This window comes from Phlebotomus papatasi, chromosome 1 (genome assembly GCF_024763615.1).
Source record: "Phlebotomus papatasi isolate M1 chromosome 1, Ppap_2.1, whole genome shotgun sequence".
NCBI lineage: Eukaryota > Metazoa > Arthropoda > Insecta > Diptera > Psychodidae > Phlebotomus > Phlebotomus papatasi.
The window spans coordinates 99,972,517-99,992,236 of NC_077222.1; the positions used below are offsets into that span (position 1 = coordinate 99,972,517).

General features: G+C 34.4%; 2 protein-coding genes across 2 annotated transcripts; both read right to left on the reverse strand.

Annotated features, from left to right (window-relative positions):
• Positions 1-1,621: 1,621 nt before the first annotated feature.
• LOC129810070 (uncharacterized) lies at positions 1,622-12,293 on the reverse strand. Its single transcript, XM_055860318.1, has 2 exons — positions 10,552-12,293; positions 1,622-2,186 (listed from the first exon to the last, which is right to left on the reverse strand). Exons 1-2 carry the CDS (start codon positions 11,728-11,730, stop codon positions 1,968-1,970), a joined length of 1,398 nt encoding a protein of 465 aa, XP_055716293.1. The 5' UTR covers positions 11,731-12,293; the 3' UTR covers positions 1,622-1,967.
• Positions 12,294-15,178: 2,885 nt separating this feature from the next.
• On the reverse strand, positions 15,179-16,267 carry LOC129810076 (J domain-containing protein CG6693). Its single transcript, XM_055860327.1, has 2 exons — positions 16,065-16,267; positions 15,179-15,992 (listed from the first exon to the last, which is right to left on the reverse strand). Exons 1-2 carry the CDS (start codon positions 16,156-16,158, stop codon positions 15,256-15,258), a joined length of 831 nt encoding a protein of 276 aa, XP_055716302.1. The 5' UTR covers positions 16,159-16,267; the 3' UTR covers positions 15,179-15,255.
• Positions 16,268-19,720: the final 3,453 nt, after the last annotated feature.

Sequence of the window (19,720 nt, forward strand, 5' to 3'; positions counted from 1 at the left end):
CCTTGGTCATATGTCAAAACATATCCAAAAATGGAAAGGATCGATGGTTTATTTCTTGAGATATTCTCAAAAGAGTGGTTTCTAGAGGAGAAGTAGTGGGATGAGAGGCAAATTCGTGTTATTTCGATTCCTTAGATTGACTTTTGGGGGGGTACTCAGAACAATAAAAGTCGCTAGCTTTGTCTCTTTGGTCAGAAAATTGATCAGAAGAAATTCTGCTCTTCTGAACAGATTATTAGCATGTGCAAGAAGAGGTCGGACGTCTTTGAGATGTATGGATGAAATATCCGATAGGACACTCTCTAAAACATATCCAAAAATGAAATGCTCCGATGGTCTGGTTCTTGAGATATTCCTAAATGAGTGGTTTCTGGAGGGGAAGGATAAACGTGGGGGTGAAATTGAAGTGACTTTTGGATTCCTTGGATCAACTTATGGGGGGATACTCAGAACATTCTAAGTCGATATCTTCATCAGTTTGTCCAGAAAATGGGATAGAAGAATTTCTGTAATTTTTTCCTTGCGTTTAACATTTTAAAATTCTTGCAAAAGTCGATGAATAAAAAAAAGTAAGATGTCCAAAAAAAAAGTTTCTTCCACAAATTGTACCATTTGAGTTCCTCTAACGGACAGTCCTTGTGCGAGAATTGTGGGTCACTCCTGGTCCCAGTAGTAGATGGCCAAAAAAGACGTTGCAAAAAGTGTCTTCTTCAACATAAATGGTTCTGGATGACCATGGTTTACCCATAGCCAATTACATATACCAGATTCTGAAAGCTAATGAACCAAGCTTTCCAACAATAGTTCACTCATCCAATTATGTTCATCAGGAGCTGAGATATACCACTCCAAACTTTCGACGTCTTCTACTGACAGAATATATGTGCTCATCTAATATCAACTTCAGTTGGCCGTATCTTATGATAGGGGCGTGGCCTAATTTTACTCCTTCTGTATGTAACTTACCTTTGACATCATGTACTTACCGCTCCGCAAAGTATCACGTTGTTGAATAAATTTTCCATATTTAGAAATCAGGAATAAGAAAAGCCAAGAAAAATTCCTGAATAAGTAAATTCCAAAAATGCCTGTGAGAGTCATTTGGAATTCCAATAACTTTGGCAAGAGGCTGTATTGTGCAAAAATAAATGTATCAAGTGTTCTCAGTAACCCCGATAACGTAACAATAAGGCGAATGCGATGAAAAACATTGAGGCAAAAAAACAAAGCACATTAAATGGGAACAAGTTCTTTTCTATAAGAAATTCCAAATTGTTGATGAAGAGCAGTTTTTAGGATAAAAATGGAAGAGGCTAATATAAGTCATTTGTAAAATCCTGCCTAAATGACAAAAGATTATTTCACCTTGAAGACATTTTTTTTGCCACATCACGATTGGAGTTTTCAAAATAGAAAATGATTTAAAAAAAAGTGAAAAATAGTATTATATTGAGAGCCATTGTAGCCATTTTAGGTGAAATGATAAAAGAAAAATATTTCTATCAATGTTTGTAAAAGATTAATAAGAGTATAGAGTTCCAAAATAAAGCAAATTTTTCCTTGTTTATTTTCACTCTCTTTTCCTTTTGCACCTGGGAAAATTTGAAAAGAAAAAGACATATTTTTAGCATAATTTATATACATTTTTATTTCCCTAAGCATTTACATTAATTTTTTTTTCAACAATAAAAGTTTTAATTAAAAACCCATTGATAAGAATATATTACTTCTAATTTTACTTATATTTTATTTACATTTAATTTTAAAAATTTTTAATTGCTAAATATATTTTAGTGGTAATTTAAAGAAACTGCATAATATCCTTTTTAAATTTTGTGATTTTTTTCTCCTGTTCCTCCCTTTTCTTTTGTGCAAATATTTCAAAATGTTGCACTTGTCCTAGATTTTCTCTTTCTCTTCCAAAGGTAATTTTGAGATAAATTCCAAAATGATAATTTTCTTATTAATCATTCAACCGAATTTGTGTCACGAAATCGCTCCAGATACATCTTCTCACGATGACTCTTCTCGAGAATTGGACTAAGCACATGACCAAGGCTCAAAATACGCTTCCCAAAGCGTTCCCTATCCCTGGCCACTTGCTCCCAGTGACCCTTCCTTGCTGTCCTATACGCAAAATCCCACGCTCTGATCACATGAATTTCCGGTTTCAAATTGAAACGCACCTGAAACACACAAATAAATCACATATTTTTTTCCGTTGAACCAAAATCCTCTTAGCTGTTGCCTTATCAACAACGGAAAATAGTTCAACAAAATATTTTGCCTTCAAGGCAAATTCTGGCACTTTTGTTTGTACACCTCAGCAATTTTATCAAGTCAACATTCGAAAGTTGATATTCATTTATCGCTTCTCTGGTTTCTCCCATTCTAAACTGTGATAATGACAAGAGAAACTGGGACTAAATATTTATATATTTTCCTCTCGAAATTCTTCAGAAAAATCCCTCCCAGAAAGAAGATTACAAAAACTTTGGACAGGAAAATGATTCACAATTCACATGAATTCATGTGAATAATGGATTTATTATTTCACAACAGTAACATTGTTTGACATCAAGTTCATTTCTCTCCTTGGAGTTCACACGGTTGCACCGATGAAACCACCAAACCACAAGTCATCAGTTGAATTTCATGATATTTCGAAAATATTTCCCAAAAAAAAAAACCCAGAAAAAGGCACCATTTTGAAATTTTCTTGATAAATCATTTTATCAATTTGACGATAGATCATCTAAATTCCGCGTGACGACAAGGTAATGATAGTACGAAAGCAAGAGATAGACCTTTGATACACAATTAACCGTGTAAAATACACAAAACGAGCTCATCTAAAATCTCAGGCTATTTTTGCAAATGAATGTGTTTATTTTTAAATAAACTGATAAGAGGCAAATTCAGTTGATAAAACAAATTTTCTCTAATTGCACCGCGACAGACTTTTAATGGGATTTCAATCAAAAATCCTCACAGAGATAGGGTAAGTGTGCCAAATTCCGGCCAGCTTGCAATTCCGGCAACCTTTTTTTTCCTCGAATTTCCATGATTTTTTAGTTTTTACATATCGTCGGTTCCGAAAAAGACTATTGTAAGTCTACTTAAAATAGTATAAAAAGATGGTATCATTGGATACAGAAACCTTAGATCTATATCCCCACAAAATTTTATGTTGATTAAGATATTCCTGCAAAAGTTACACGAAAAAACTTAAAATCAGCGTGCCCAATTATTGAGTTTTTTGCCCACAATTTTGCTATAATTAATTTAAAAGTAGTGTTAACTAGAAGATATTCAATGCGTAAGTATGATAAAATAGTTTCAAAAGCAGAAAGTATACTAATTGCAGTGAAATTAATGAAAATAAATTTTAGCTGTCAAACTTCAAACCTCTTGTAAAGTTTACATTTTGGACTTACAATAGTCTTCTTCGGAACCGACGATATTCTAGAGATTATACAATGCAAAAGAATAACAAAATCTGTAGCTTCGACAAACGAGATGACGTTAAAAAGGCATTGGAAGAATTCCCGAAGGACAAAGAACTATGAGAATAAAGGTGGCCGAAATAGGGCGCCTAAATCATTCTTAAATGTATTAAGAATGATTTTAGAGCAAATAAAGACGATAAACTGTCTACAAGGTTCTAAGCAACACTACTAAAGTAGAAGGAATGAAAAAAAAAAGAATTTCTATTAAAGATATTATATAATATTTCAAACTTGAGACTTTGGCGCTTACATGCAACTATGCCGAAATTTGGCACACTTACGCTATCGTCCCTTGTGTCACCAATTGTGATAGTCAACTAATTCTCAGGAAATATTTGTAATAGTTTGATTTATAAATGTCAAAATAATAATTAATATTCTTTCAGCTTGTCCAAGAAAATTCCAAAATTAAATTTTTATATTAGCATTGAGACAATTTTTCATGAAAAAGGGGTAGAACATTTTCTGATGCAAGCGTCGGCAAATCATATTACAGTAGACTCTCTCTCATTCGGGAATATGGGGCAAAATGTCATCCGATTTAGCGATAGAATTGAGCGTCAAAGCCTTTGTAAATTCCACAAAAAGCGCTTAATTATAAAGAATCACGATAAAATAGGAAGATTTACAGTGAATTTGAGCGAATTAGCTTCATAATTAAACGTGAAAATTGTCAACAAAATTTGTCGCCTGATTGAAAAAGAGCCGATTGAGTGAGAGTCTACTGTAGACATTCAATTGAAATAAGAGACTCATCTCTATGAATAATCCATTTTATAGGGTGTCAATTGCACTGCTACTTTTGAAAGTGTTTTATATTTTAATGCTGGAACCCAAAGAGAGAGCAGTTACATAATCTACTTTTTTTCAATTTGTGACACGGCTAGAAGTCAAACGACTTCTGGTCTTCAACGACCCCCCATATAAATCAACATTATCTTCCCCCAAAAACCCATGTTTTTTGAGTTTATTTCGAAAACGGCTCCTAAGATCTTTTTCATTTTCGAATATATTTTAGAGGTAGTCCAGGCGAATATTTCGTCCTTGAACACCTATTTTCGAAAACATGTCAATATCGAATTTTCGAACATCAAAGTTTAACCACCCTGGAGGGACTATTTTTCAACAGATTTGCTTAAATTTGGATTGTTTTGGAAGATCCTGAAATTTCCAACCCGACTGCATCGGACTTAATCGGTCATGAGCTAGTATAGTACCCGTAAATGATTTATTTTTCATGCTACAAGCTAAAATATTCTAAAACCTACTTTTCTTAAGCCATTTCTTGTTTCGGGAAGACGTTTTAAATTTATAAATAATTTTAATGGCATAACTTTTACTGCCAGAACTCCATGGAGACAAATTCTCAATCTCCGGAGACAAATTTTCTAAACAAATCTCCGCGTTTCAGACGATTTCTGACAAATGTAATGCTGTTTGTCGGTCCGGCTGTCGCCAGCTCTAGAGGCTAAACGGTTAGAGATAGCGACTTGGGACCTTTGGGGTATCCCCATAAGTCGACTCAAGGATCGTTAACAAGCCCCTCATTTCCCCCCAACCCCTCCCCTCCCCTTTCCCTCCAAAACAATGTTTTTTTGGGATTGCCTGAAAACGCGTCGTTGTTTTTTTTCGTTTTTGGATATGCTTTTAGAGGTTGTCCAGACGGACATTTCGTTTATATACGAAAATACCGTTAAATCATTACAAATTAACTAGAAATTTCTTGGATTTCCTGACAATTATAAACCAATTATAATCGGTTATGAGCCGATAATAAACTGCTTCATAACCGATACCTAAATTTTCATCAGAAATTCAATTATATTACTCCAAAAATGTATTATAAACAATATTTTGAGTTATTTATAAATCAGTTCAAACTGGATGTGAACCGATAATGAACCTGTTATAAATCCATAAGCAATTTTTGTCTGAAAATCACTTCTACTACTCTTAAAACTATTTTGAAGGATCTTTTGAGTGATATGAATCAGTTTAAATCGATTAAGAACCGGTAAACAGTAAACGATGCGAAAACACTTTTGAGGTATAGCATCGAAGACACGAGTTCAAGCACTTCACAACGCCTGGGATCATTTACGGGTACTTTACAGATTTAATACGGATTAAATTCAATACAGCCAGTTTTGAAATTTCAAGACCTTTCGAAAAGTCCAAATTTAAGCAAATCTGTTAATAGGCCCTTCAAATTGGTTTAACTTTGACCTTCGAAAATTCGATATCGAAATGTTCTGCGATCGTGTCTATGAACGAAATATTCACCTTAGAGGCCTCCGAAACATTTTCGAAAATGAAAAAATTCTAGGGGTCAATTTTGAAATATACCCAAAAGTCATGCTCTTGAGAAGAAAAAGAAAAAAACGTTTGGAGATAATGTTGACTTGTTGGGGGACATAGTCACAGATCACCACAGACCGAAGGTCGATTTTTCTTACCGTTTACGCTTCAGAAAGGGTGACAATTTGAAAAAAAAACGCATTATATAACGGCTTTCGGAGTTCGAGTCGTTTGAGTAGTAAAAAGTCCATAAACCCCTTTAGAACTTCTTGAATTCTGCCTCTTGTAACTATTTTGATTTTTAAAAAATCCTTTTTGCATATTTTATGAATTATTGTTTAATTAGACAATGCTTAAAACATTTACTGTGTATGAAAAAAGTGTCTGAATGCCTTTTAAATTTATTTAATAGCCTAGACTAGACTGTAAGAATTGTCATAAAATATTATGAGCATTAATATAATTTTTTGTACTTCAACCATCATCAAAAAATATTTCTGTAATTCAGAGATAATTCAGTGGTATTTTTAGGTGCATAAATTAAATATCTATAAAATATTGCAGTACGACGATGTATTATCCACAACAACGCGCTATCGACAAGCCAATCTATGTATACACATATCTTGAGGTCTGTGAGCGCCATAATGCTACATATAATATTTAGATAAGAGAAAAAAGCCCCCTAGTTAGCTCCCTTATCTTAACGTCTATCAGTGATAGTGCCACGAAATTAAATTTTACTTTCAAAAATGAACAGTTTTACAACGAACCAGAACTTAAGGTTGTGTTCAAGTCTTTTTCTTTAATTTATTAACCTATTTCATGCCAATTAGGTAAATCACATTTTTATCAATGTCTATCCATTCCATTTGCAATACAAAAGAAATTGCTTTGCTTTATCTTCCCTTGTTCCAAGCCTAAGTGAAAGTCATTATGTTATTACTGCCTGCTCTACCTGCTACAAATAATTTAGATAATGGGATAATTTTTGCAAATTACTTTTTATGCATAGGAAAATTCCCAAATATATATTCTCTTATCACACTTATCACAGTTTCGAACGGGAGGTGTGGCATAAATTTAAAATTGTCTCAAGAAAACCGCATTGCGAAGTGGATAAGACTTCGCGGAATGCTCGAGTAGTGTTACTGAATTTTGTACTTAGTAAGGAATGTGTGTCTTTGCTGGATTTAGTAAAGGAAGTCACCATCAAATTCACGATTTCTAGTAATGAATTCTCGATTTTTATTGATTTTCGTGAGATCATTAATAAACATTAAGAAAATGTAAAATAATATATATTTTTTTAATCTAAAAAATTAAAGAAAAAATAATCTATTGCCGGATGTAAATGTTTTGAACTTTCCCCGGATTTAATGATATTTCAAATATTCAGATTTTGCCCCAATCAGTAGAGAAATATGATCTCCAGAGCCCAATATTGATCTTTGAAATAAATTAGAATAGTTAGATGTTAGAAGGAAGAAATAAAAGTGATTGGTATAATTAGTTAAATAATTATATGCCTGATTAGCTAAATGATATCTCAATGAGAACTAATCTTTGAAGCAGAAGTGAGCAAAAACGGTTTGAAACCGAACAAACGTCAAACGAAAATTGTACGTCAATGGTCAATACGCTACCTGAACAAATTTATTTTGACGTTTATTCGGTTTCAAACAGTTTTGGCTCACCCCTGTTTTGAAGCCAATTTTGAAGATAATGAAACCAAGGGTCAAAATCCGCTGATCCCAGATAAAGATCAAAATCGAATATATCTTTTAATAATTGTTTCTTTTTAAATTTTTACACTTTAATGAGAATTTTAATAAACGAAAAATAATTTTTCAAAATTTACGTTTCAAGAGACGTAAAAAAAATTGAAATCTTGTTTCTAATAGGGACATGGGTCTTAATTTTGACACCAAGATCAAGATCGAAATTTCAAGCTGTCAAATATTTCCAAGATTAAGATTTCATATTATGACGTGATATATTTGTGGAACTTAAAATGTCTCAGTTAAGAAACAAAATTTCAAGACTCTCTCTTAAAACAATGTTCCTCATCAAGGGCGATTTCCGTATAAAACTCTTGAAATTGTTAGTATCTGGATAATTCCAAGCACCGCCGAGAGATTCTTGGAATTATTTATGGAACAGTATGTGTCTTGGACTTCAAGATTCAAAAAAAAAATCAAAACATTACCAAAATAATATCAAAATCTTGAAAATTTCTTGATCTTGATTTTGATCTTGGTCTGAGAATTGAGGCCATCATTTATATCCTACAAAATATAACACGTCGGAGTAAGAAATTTTGATCTGGATCTTAATGGCGTTGGCACATCTTTTCAATTAATTGAAATTCATTAAAATGAAATTTTACTTCTTATGGCGCTGGCACACCTTTTCAATTGAGTGAATTTTAAGCGATTGAAATTTTACCTCTTACTCTTTCAAAGTGAAATTAGATATAGGTGTCTCTTTCTGTCGAATGATTAAAATTGAAATTGAAATTTCAATTTTCATTTGACAGAAAGAAACTCATATATCTTATTTCATTTTGAAGGAGCAAGAGATAAAATTTCAATCGATTGAAATTCATTAAATTGAAATTTGAATTTCAACTAAAGAAACAAATATCTGATTTTAGTATGAAAGAGTAAGAGGTAAAATTTGAATTGATTTTTAAATTTCAGAATCGACTTTCGAAACCTCTCTTGTTTCGAATATAACAACAAATTCAATTTAGATCAATCCAATTTTGCGTGTAAATGAATGAAATATAGCATATTCCAAATGTTTAATAATACTTCCGGCACACTTTTTAGGTCAGTAAAATTTCATGAAATCAAAATTTGCATTTCTTTCTATCTCAAAAGATTTGCCTCAGTCTATCTTACTCTTTCGAACTCAAAATTGAATTGAACTAAATTTTAACTGTGATATTTAATAGAAGAAGAAGAGTGCGAAAAAGTAGGATAGCCCACATGAAAGACTTGTATGGCTCTGGCACAATTTTTAGATCAAGAAAATTTTACGAAAACGAAATTCACACTATTCTCCTTTTGAAAACCACACTAAATTTAATTTAGTTCAGTCCAATTTTGCGACCGAAAGAATGGAACAGACTTATGCAAATCCTTTGAGAAAAAAAAAGATTCAAATTTCGGCTTTATAAAATTTTCCTGTTCTAAAAGGTGTGCCGGAACCATTAAGAAAGAAATATGAATTTCGACTTCACGAAATATTATTCATTATCTAAAAGGTGCGCGAATAGAATAATGCATCAAGTACACATTTTAAATCAAGGATATGTTCATTCCTTCTTTTTTTTCGAAATTACTGCGTACTTCTACTCTTCTCTTTCGCAGTCAAATGACGTGATCATGAAAAAAATGCAGTTTAGATTTGAGTACGAAAGATTATGATACACATATGAAATGCTTTCGAGAACCTAATGGCACCCGAACTTCTTTTAGATCGGTAAAATTTCATGAAATGAAAATTCGTGTCCCGTTCTTTCTCTAAAGATCTTCATATGACTATCCTTTTCTTTCGCACTCTTCTTCTTCTTTTATCCATCACAAAAAATTTGTTCAGTCCAATTTTGAGTCCGAAAGAGTGGAATAGACGTACGCAAATCTTTTTAGAAATAAAATGATTCAAATTTTGATTTCATAAAATGACACCGAGCTAAAAGGTGTGCCGGAGGCATAAGGAATGGAAATTTCGATCTCGTGTATTTTTTTAACATTAAACCTACCGACAGATTTTGGTCGTTTTTTGGTAAAATGAGAAACCGCGGTATGATTAGGATACTCAACAAATTTGTCTTGGAAAAGAGCAAAAAATTAAAATTTAAACACTGAAAAATATATTACATGCATATTTTAACAAATTAATAAAGTTTGATAGTGACATTGTACCGTTCAAATATGTGTTAATTTTAAACCGGTCAATTTGACCGGGTCTTGGTAGGTTTAGTGTTAAATCTAAAACGTGTGCTAATGGCTCCGGCACACCTTTTGGATTAGGAAAATTTCATGAAGTCGAAATTCGAATCGCTTTCTTTCTCAAACACCTTGCATATGTCTGTCTCATTCTCTTGCACTCTTCTTCTTTTTTTGAACATCACACCAAAGAAAGGGACACGAATTTCGACTTCTTGAAATTTCCCTGATCTAAAAGGTGTGCCGGAGCCATAAAGGCGTTAAATGACTAAATTAAAAAGCAATTTAAATGGATCAGAAATTTTTAAATAAAATCGACAAATTGAAGGATTACACTGTGCTATTTTTATAGAGGTCGAGCAATAAAACCCACCACGCGAAATACCACAAGCACCACAAGTCTTTCCAGTCTTCAGCTGTAGCAACAGACCAATTTTTTTTCATGAAATTTTCTTGGTAGACAATAAAATAAAAAAAAAATATTGGAATCCAAATGGGGCCAAATGGAATAAATTCTCACGATTTTGCACAAAGTCTTTTTCCCTGCGCAAACTAAGCAGAATTTGTTATCAATGTTTTGGTTATCGCATAATTATATAATTTTTCCATTTTGATCTTTATGCCGATTGGTGGGGACTTTCTCTGTGAGGGCATTGATCGGGGGAAAGGAGATTGGTTTTCCGGCTGATGGAATATTTCTTGAATCTTTCGTCATTATTTCGATTGTTGACTTGATTCTGGGTGTCCTTGGGGCAGGGAGGGGGAATGGAAAAGATTGAGATGCTTACCTTTCGTTCTTCAAAACCCGAATCCAGTTGAATGGGATAGGTTTCGTCATCTTCGCTGTCTGATGCCTCTGACGACGTCTCGTCAGAGTCGCAGTCTGAGGGATAATCGGGGCAGTTTTTGTCGTCCAGGAACATGACATAGCTATCGTCACTCTCCTCCGACAGTCGTCGTCGCCTGTCGCAGGCCCGGAACTTGGGTATTCGATCGCACGCCGACGGTGATGTGCTGTCTGGTGTGCCAAAGATTATGAAACTGTCGTCACTGTCGTAGTCAGCTGACGGTTTTCTAGACGTGGGACGCCTCTTTGGCGAGAAGGGAATGTCCATACGCAGAACATTCTTCACAAATGCGCATGGGGATGGTTTGCAGGGCTGTGAGGAGGGGATTGAGGCAATAAAATCACAGACATAGTCTGATGCATGAGGCGACAGGGAAGTATTGCCATCTTCAATGGATGAGGAAATTTCTTGTGATAGAACATCCTCAAAGTCCTCTTCTGCATCCTCCTCACTATACAGCTCATCCTTTATGTCCCAGATCACATTCTTCCTCATCTTCTCCCTGGTGTGCTTGGTTTTCCGAGACTTTTGAGTATTCTGGCAAGTTTTTCTCTTCTGACGCCTCGTGGGAATTTTGCCCACATTGAGGTCACTTTTGGTGATGGCTTTGGATTGTTCTGGCATTGGGCTCTTGTCAGTCATATCGATGGTTTTTTCTGGGTTTTGGGGCAAAGGATCAACTGTGTGGATGACAGTGAAATTGCTCAGATCTACCAGGTCACTCTGCGGACTTTGTGGTTCAGCCTTTGGTGATGGTAGGCTTGTAACCAGGCCCATATAAACTGACGAATTGCTAAAGTCAGTGGTGCAGTCTTCTCTAGGTCCAGGGACCAAATTGGTCAGGTTTTTCCGGAAAAAGTCCCGGACTGTGTTAAAGAGTGGCACACAGGCAGCTCTAATGTTTGCCATGCGACTCTGAGGTTCTTCAGGCTGCTTTTGCACATCCAATAGCCCAAGCACAATGGCTTCTGGCAGGGTATCTGTCCCCTTGAACAAACACTCCATCTCTTTGGGAGATTTCTCCTCAAACATGCAAATTGTCGAGCTAGCTCGATTCTGTTGATACTGTGATCCCCAGAAGGATGTCCTAAAGGTACTTCTACCAAATTTATTCTCCATCTTGTGTGTCTCCTAATGGGATATTATGCTTTTTCTTGGTGATTTTCCACGCCAAAAAATTTCCCGCGCACTTAAAACAAAAAAAACACAACACTTTCTATTTGGATTGATTCACTTCCGAAATGCAATCCCAAAAAGTCCCTCTTTTTGTACACATATTGTCTAATTTCAATCAAGCCATCTCGTTGTGTGGCTCAAGATACGCATTGAAAAGATATTTCGTATTTTATTGAGGAAAATTCTCTGTCCTTGGGTACCAACAATCAAAATGTTTTTTCTGCAGCGACACAAATTCTGATTGCGTGGATTTTGATGGAATTGCTTCACACTTTTCACCCCTTTGTAGCACAATTTCCGGGCTTTTTTCTTACTTTTCGAACAGAGCAAATTCACAGATTTCACTTGATGTAACTTTTCAACACTTGCACTTAATTTCTCCATTGTAGAAAACGAAATTTACTTGGAACAATTTCTCACATTCAACTAGGCAGCCATTTTGTTTGATGAAAAAATGAGGAAAGGAAAAAGCCACTACTAGTGGCGCCTCTAGTTGCAAAAAATTTCTCGATTGACCTGGAATTTTCCACTGAATCACTGATTCTATTTTTAACCAAGGGCGAAATAGAATTGCAATCTAGTGGGAAAGTGCATTTTGTAGTGCTTTAAATCTTATTAATGTTACTTAAACCTAATGAATACTAATTAAATTTTATATAGGGTAAAGTGATATAATTTGAAATAATTTCCAGAGACTTAATTCTTTTTATTATCCTTTCGAGATCATAAATAAATTTGCTCCTTGACTAGAATCTAGAATACCTCTACTTCATGGAAATGCTTAAAATATGTTTTGAAAAATCCTAAAATAAAAAAAAAAATCGTGAGTGAAGAACAATATAATTTGGACAAGAAGTATTTTATAATTTGGACAATGTATTGAACACATTCATAAATATAATATATTTTACTTACTTTACACATTTTTATTAATTTGAAAAAAAAAAACATTCAGGTTTAAAAATTTTATTAGGGGAGACGGGAGACTAGGGTAAAAAGTCGCAAAACGGATATTTAATTTTTTCTCGAGCTACCTATGATTCACAGAAATTTATGATTAACGCAGTTTTATAGGAAATTTATCGCTCTACAACTTTGTGAATATCATTTTTTCTAATTTCTAAGGAAATACATTTATCGATCCGTTTTCTAAAAGGTAATTTTGTGACCATTCTCAAAAATGGTGGGGTAAATAGTATCAGGCATGGGGTAAATCTATCACATTTTGTTTCTCTTTATTACGGGCTCCTGTGAATTTAAAAAATACCTAGATGACATACAGTAGACTTCCTCAAATTCGGGCATTTGGGACCGAAATTTCACCCGAATTAGAGAGAAATTCGGGCGACAAACTTTTTGGAATGCAACGATTTTTTATTCATGTGCATATAGATATTGAGTTTACACACTCATTATAACGTAAATTGCATGAAAATCCCATAATAATGCAAAATAACTTCAAAACTAAGACAAACCATGGCAAATTTGAGCATATTTGCTTCATTTGATAATCACAATCAAACTTGAAAATTGTCAACAAACTTTTTTCAAATTCAACTGCTGCTCGAATTAAAAAGTAGCCCGATATTAAAAGAGCCGAATTAGCGAGAGTCTATTGTATTTTCATAGAAAATTTATTGCTCTACACCTTTTATAAATAGAGTTCACTCTATCTGAACGAGAAAAGCGATTTTAAAGTTGTTTTTCAAAGGCTATTTTTGGCAAGGAAATTCTATTCAACCATTTTTAGAAAGCGATAATGGCGAATTGGGCGAAAACAAAAAAAAATAATGGAAAGAAGTGTTTTGTGTTCTTTTTAAAATAAATATCTATAGATTTAGCTTATTTCTGTATATCAAGTCAATAGAAAAAACTTTCTACACATTTTCTCGTTTCGGATGGATTAATTCAGTGATTGCAATTTCATAAGTGCAAATGTAGCAAATTCATTTAGCAGAGCACACAGACATTGGCGATGGCGATAAGCTCGTCTTTATATTGTTTTTGCTGGACGTCCTCTCTTCCTTGATTTTTCTTCTGCAGATTCCCTTTTTGATTTCGTTTTTTTGGCACTTTCCTGATGAGCGGACATTCCTGACACCACCACTCAATCTGAACGCCCCGATTTCTTAGGCTTGTTTTTTAGACATCCCCTTTTAGATTTTGTATTTTTGTCAGTTTCCTGTCGAGCTCCAAATTGTGACGTCGCCTCCGGATTTGGGTTTCCCTCTTCCTCAGCCAGACCAGTCGATACCAGCAATTTTTTTTCATTCCAAGACGGTGGTTTAGTCATCTGCAGCTCTTATTGAGCATAATCAAATGTCAATCTTCTGACACTGCTTATAGACAATCCGAAATATCTATCGGAACAATTCAGCAAATACTTTTGCAATGCTGCTTCTTGCTTTTCACTGAATACAGTTGCTCGTCCTTTTTTCGCAGTTTGCACGCATGCCGTATCTTTCAAACCTTCTCCTTTTTGCCAATAACGTCGAAGGGTCTGATAGTTTATTTCGTAAAATTTGTCGGTTGACCTCACCGAAACACCGCTTTCCAACATACGCAGCGCCAGCGAGAGTTTTCCTGGGTCAAAAGTGCTGCATTTTTCCTTTTATATTCACGCACCATCTCGCTTTTCTGTATTTTTTTTTTAAAATAATAAATGATTTGTGAACTAAACTATTTAAATTATTATAATGCCATATTTGCAAACCTTAATGTTTTCTCATACGCTGAATAATAGAATAAGGAACTTTCAAATTTCTGGAAATTTGTAAAAACGAAAAAAAAAACACACACGAGACTGCAAATCGTTTAACCAATGCAAAATTAACAACAAGCGGCGACACATGACAATGACGTTTCTTTTCGCCGTGAGACATCAGATAACGCTTCGGTTTTTGTTACTTCTGTCCCATACATCTTGATACTTTTTACCCCAAGTGATCATTTTTAATAAAAGGATTTCTAGGGAAAAGAATCTTTAGAAAATGCTAAAACGGATAGCAGTTTCGTATTCAAAGAATCCAATTCATTTAGGAAATAGTTACCGTTACCAGTGCATTAATTTTGGAAAATAAGTAGGTAAAAATTGATATCTTCTGCAAGGAAAATATTTCAAAAATAGGACTAAAAATTTCAATTTATCCGGAAAAAATTCCCTGTCCAATATGTACCCACGAAATTGTCCAACCTGTACCACATTACCCTATCTCTCATTCAAAAGAAATTATTTTAGGTTTATTTCTTCAATAACTCTTGCAATTTATTGATTACAATAGCTGTGATTTTACAAATTTTTGAAATAAGATTGCCAGTGGCGCCTCTAGTTGAAAAAATGCATTTACAGCAAACTTCAGACTTTTGATCCAAGATAAAAATCCCGCCAAAATTTCAATCCGAAAAATTTTCTTTATTCAGAACAGGATTATTTTATAAATTATACAAAATATGCCTCACAGACCATCATCACTTCCTCTTGCTCACCCTGCCACTTCGCACCTTCTTCATGGGTTCCTTTGATTCCTTCTGCTGACCCTTTTTCTCGCCTTTTTTCTTATTCTTGGGCTTGTCCTCGCCGTACTTCTTCAGGAGATCATCAAAGAAATTGTCATACTGCTGAGCTCGCTCATTCTGTCGCTTCATTATTTGCTTCTCCAGAGAATTTCCCTCCTTGGCCAACTTAGCTTTGATCTCTTCCGCTTCTAGAGATTCCCTGGCATATTTCTTGTGTCGCCGATTGCGCTTCGCTTTGGGCTCTTCGGTGAAAATCTTGAATTCCGGCACTTCACCAGCTTCAATCCACTCCTTAACCAACTCGATAATCCTAGGCTCATCTTCCACGGCCATAAAGGGTACAGCACTCATCATGTAATTGATGCAGCCCTTTCCGCCGAGATATGCCTTCTTGATGTCACTCTTCTCCAGATCCGATCCCACATAATTCTTCTGGTAATTGTCAATGTCCTCATCGGAAATTGGCTTAAAGATTGTCTTCCACATTTCAATCCATGTGGCCAATTTCGTTTCATCCTCATCATCGTCGATTATACCCTTTTCTTCGTACAATTTCTTTCTGTCTGGATCCGACAACACGGCATGTATCTTCCCGAGAATCTTAAACTTCTCCGTGGCTTCGGCTTTCTCCTCCTCTGGCACACGGTCAGGATGCACCTTCAGGGACAATTTGTAGTAGGCCTTCTTTACTGAAAATTGCACAAAATAGCGAAATTATTCTGAGTTGGCAGGTTAGGAAAAAAAGTATCAGGATTTCCTACCGTCTTTCTCAAGAGTATTTTTGTCAATATCCAACAATTTATACACATCTCGGGTTCCGTAATACTGCTCGCACAAATCCAGTGTCGACGGCATTTTCTTTTGTGTGGAATTGGAAGAAAAACTAGAGATTTCGAGTTGCAGTCTTCAGTCGCACAAAGCCAAAACAATGGCGAGACGTCAATGTTGGCGCGCTCTTTTCGAACACATAGATTTTTCGACGAGTCTTTCTTGAGAATTCCGCCAGAGGGCTACAAGTCGCTGGCTTTTTCTGCCGCGTTTTTCCAGCTGATAATTGATAACCTCTTTCTCTCCGGTTTTAGTTTTCTCTTGAGTGTTTTTCTTAAGCTTTGTGATATATTTTAACTATGGTGATTAGCTTGGTAAGTTTCTTCAACTATTTATCTAGTTCTCTTTTAATCAGTAGGAGGATTTCTGGTATAGTATCATTAATTCTTTAAATGGCTTCTCCTTTTAGGAAGATCCTTGGGCTTCCATCTTTAAGATCTTTAATGATCACGAAAATGTTTGGGATTATGCTAGTGAAAACAGTGAATTCCTCAACATTTCCTGAACTATTAACACAGTTTTTTCTTCATTCTGCGAAAAGGCATCGATCAAGGTAAGATTTTATTTTATTCGCATAGGATTCTTCGCCCAAGCAAAGCTAGAGCTCAATGGGGTTAAGTATTCCCATCTACTCCCTAATAATTGGGGGAGGTGGGGGGTGAATCACTCTCACGCTAAAAAATATATTCAAGTGCCAATTTACGACATTATCTATGCCAATCTGTTGATTTTTGTAAAGATTTTGTACCAATCTCTCGATCCCTGCAAAATCGCGCCAAAATATGCTAATCTTGCAAAGAACAAATTTATCTTTCGATTTTCGTGACCAAATTTGTGTCAATTTACGGTTCACGGTTCACTACGGGAACTACGGGAGTCACTTATTCGCTCATAGGCAAGATTTTTAGGTGATTTACTTTTTATTTATGGATTTTTATCAGATTTATCTCTGGTATTTTTCATACGATGTTCTGCTGAAAGATACATTGTCTTAATTTTTTATAATGATATTAAATAGCAATAGAGGCGATTGGGGCAGAATTAGCCACGCATAGTATTAGACAGGGGGATGTTATAGCTTTTCTAAGTAAGAAGGAATATGAATCACTATTTATTTCAAATAAACACCCCCCTTTTATTGAAGTATTTATCAGCCTGATACAAACATTTTTTTTTTTACCAATTATAGGGGACATTGGGGCAAAAAGTCACAAAACGGATATTTTATTTTTTTACAAACTACCCGTGCACCTCCGAAATTTCTAATTAGCGAAGTTTTATAGGAAATTTACCGCTCTACAACTCTGTGAAAGTCATTTTCTTCTATTTTGTAAGGAAATATATTTAACGAGCCGTTTTCTAAAAGGTAATTTGTAATCATTCTCAAGAATGCTGGGGAAAATAGTAACAGGCATGAGAAAATATCACATTTTGTTTCGCTTTATTACGGGATTCCGTAAATTTAAGTAAAATACCTAGATGACATATTTTCATAGGAAATTTATTCTTCTACACCTTTGTAAAACACCGTTTTTTCTCTCTGAGCAAGAAAAGTGAATTTTAAGCTATTTTACAAAAAACACACAAAAGACTACAAATCTTGCTTTTCACCGTGGGACATAAGAAATTGTTTCGGTTTTTGTTACTTTTTGCTCCATAGCTTTTGTTACTTTTTACCCCAAGTGGTCGTTTTTAATAAAAGAATTTCTGGAGAAAAGAATCTTTGTAAAATTCTAAAATAGATATCGGATTCGTATTCAAAGAATATTCAGGTAATTTGGGAAATATTCACCAGTGCATAATTGATATCTTCTGCACGGAAAATATTTCAAAAATAGGCCTAAGAATTTAGATATTTTTTATTTTCTAAATTCCTTGTTCAAATTCTAACAAACTTACGACATTGAAGAAGACCTATGGAGGCTGTCTATGGAAAAAATTTTAAGCCGCTATCTTATTTTATCTTGGCAGATATTGAATTTTGAAATTTTCGATTTGTGACTTTTTGCCCCAGTTTCCCCTACTCAACATAATGCAGCAAGACAATTACGATTTTTGGATTAAAAATATCTTAGCTCAGGAATCACTCGATGTTGTACAAAAAAGTATCCTAGATTTGAACATCTTTGTGTTGTTTTATATGGATTTTTTATAAATAGTCCAAAAAAATTGTTTTTCGCAAAATATCCATATTTTCTGTTGGGTAATGAGTCTGAACAAGAGACGAAAGAATTAAAGTTTTTAATTGCTTGAATATTACGAGGGTCAACGAACCACCCTAGAAGGCCTATTCTGCAATCGATTTGATTAAATTTTGATTTTTTTGAAAGGTTATGAAAGTCCAAGACCGGCTACATCGGTCACAAATGGCAATGAATTGGGAAAGTAACGGTATATAAACTCTATCTTAAAAATACTTTTTTTCGCGTTTTTTTTTTAGTCTTCTACAATTCAAACGGTAAGAGATATCGACTTACAGTCTTTGATGACCTTCCTAAAATGACATCATCTCGAAACTAATCTATTTCTTTTTCCCGCTACCTCACCTCTTCATGCGTTTCCTATCCCCCTAATATAAGATTTTTCATTTTTTTCTCAAAATTGACCCTGGCGACCTTTCACCGGTTACATCACCATCTTGAATAATGCAATTATTTAATGTATTTTTTTAAATTTCGTATTTACTATTATTGCAATTTATCGGTTACGTTTCTTTTTTATTTATTTTTTCATTATAACCAAGGATCAAACCAAGTGATTGTGAGCCATGAAACCGCTTTTAATTTGCCCATGAACTAAGGAAAGAGTACCAGCGATCGGCAGTGTTCCTCGGATCGTCAGGTTAATACCGTATTGCTGCTCCAAATAAAACAATTTTTAAAAAATTATTAGCTATTTTTTACCATTTAACCCTCACAAGAATGCACTATACATTGGCTCAGATTTAATTTATAAAAACAATTTTCCGTGAGACACTTGATTAAATTCGTGACGATCCGAGGTACAGAGTGGAAGGTTGCAATTACTTACACCTATTTTTTATTAACTTATTGTTAAAATAGAAAAATCAAATGCACAGATATATTTAAACGGATAACTAATTGACCATTTAGCATATAGGGTGAAAGGAACATCTATTGACACTTTAAGAACTCGTGTCAGCACCTATTGACACCCTACTCCGTACCATTTGGGATACGAAACTCGAACATCTTTGTTTATAGTAAAAGGTATATTACAGAAAAAACGTTATATTACTTATATTTTACTGGATACATTAAATAATTTTCAACATTCTGATAAAAGGGTCAATAGGGGTTCCCTGTCCAACAGACGTTCCTCCGACAAAACTACCAAATAGTATTTTGGGGCTTATATTTTCAAGTAAATATGGAGCATGTCTCTTAACATTCCGATGCGGGGTGCTCTTCCCTTATACTCAAAAACAAAAATGAAATATTAAAAGAAATTAAAAATCAATATTTTTCGTAACACGTTTATTAGAATGAACAGCCCAAAAGAACAATAAATTAATAAAAATTGTATCTAAGTAAAGCTTGGGTTTTAGAAAATGCTGGAAAGTATTTAG

Bases quoted from the DNA above. Each gene is read 5' to 3' on its own strand.
- LOC129810070 (XM_055860318.1), bottom strand. From the start codon at position 11,730: ATGGAGAATAAATTTGGTAGAAGTACCTTTAGGACATCCTTCTGGGGA. The intron at 2,187-10,551 runs GTAAGCATCTCA...TGTGTGTTTCAG, and splicing joins CGGGTTTTGAAGAACGAAAG to GTGCGTTTCAATTTGAAACC.
- LOC129810076 (XM_055860327.1), bottom strand. From the start codon at position 16,158: ATGCCGTCGACACTGGATTTGTGCGAGCAGTATTACGGAACCCGAGAT. The intron at 15,993-16,064 runs GTAGGAAATCCT...TGCAATTTTCAG, and splicing joins AAATACTCTTGAGAAAGACG to TAAAGAAGGCCTACTACAAA.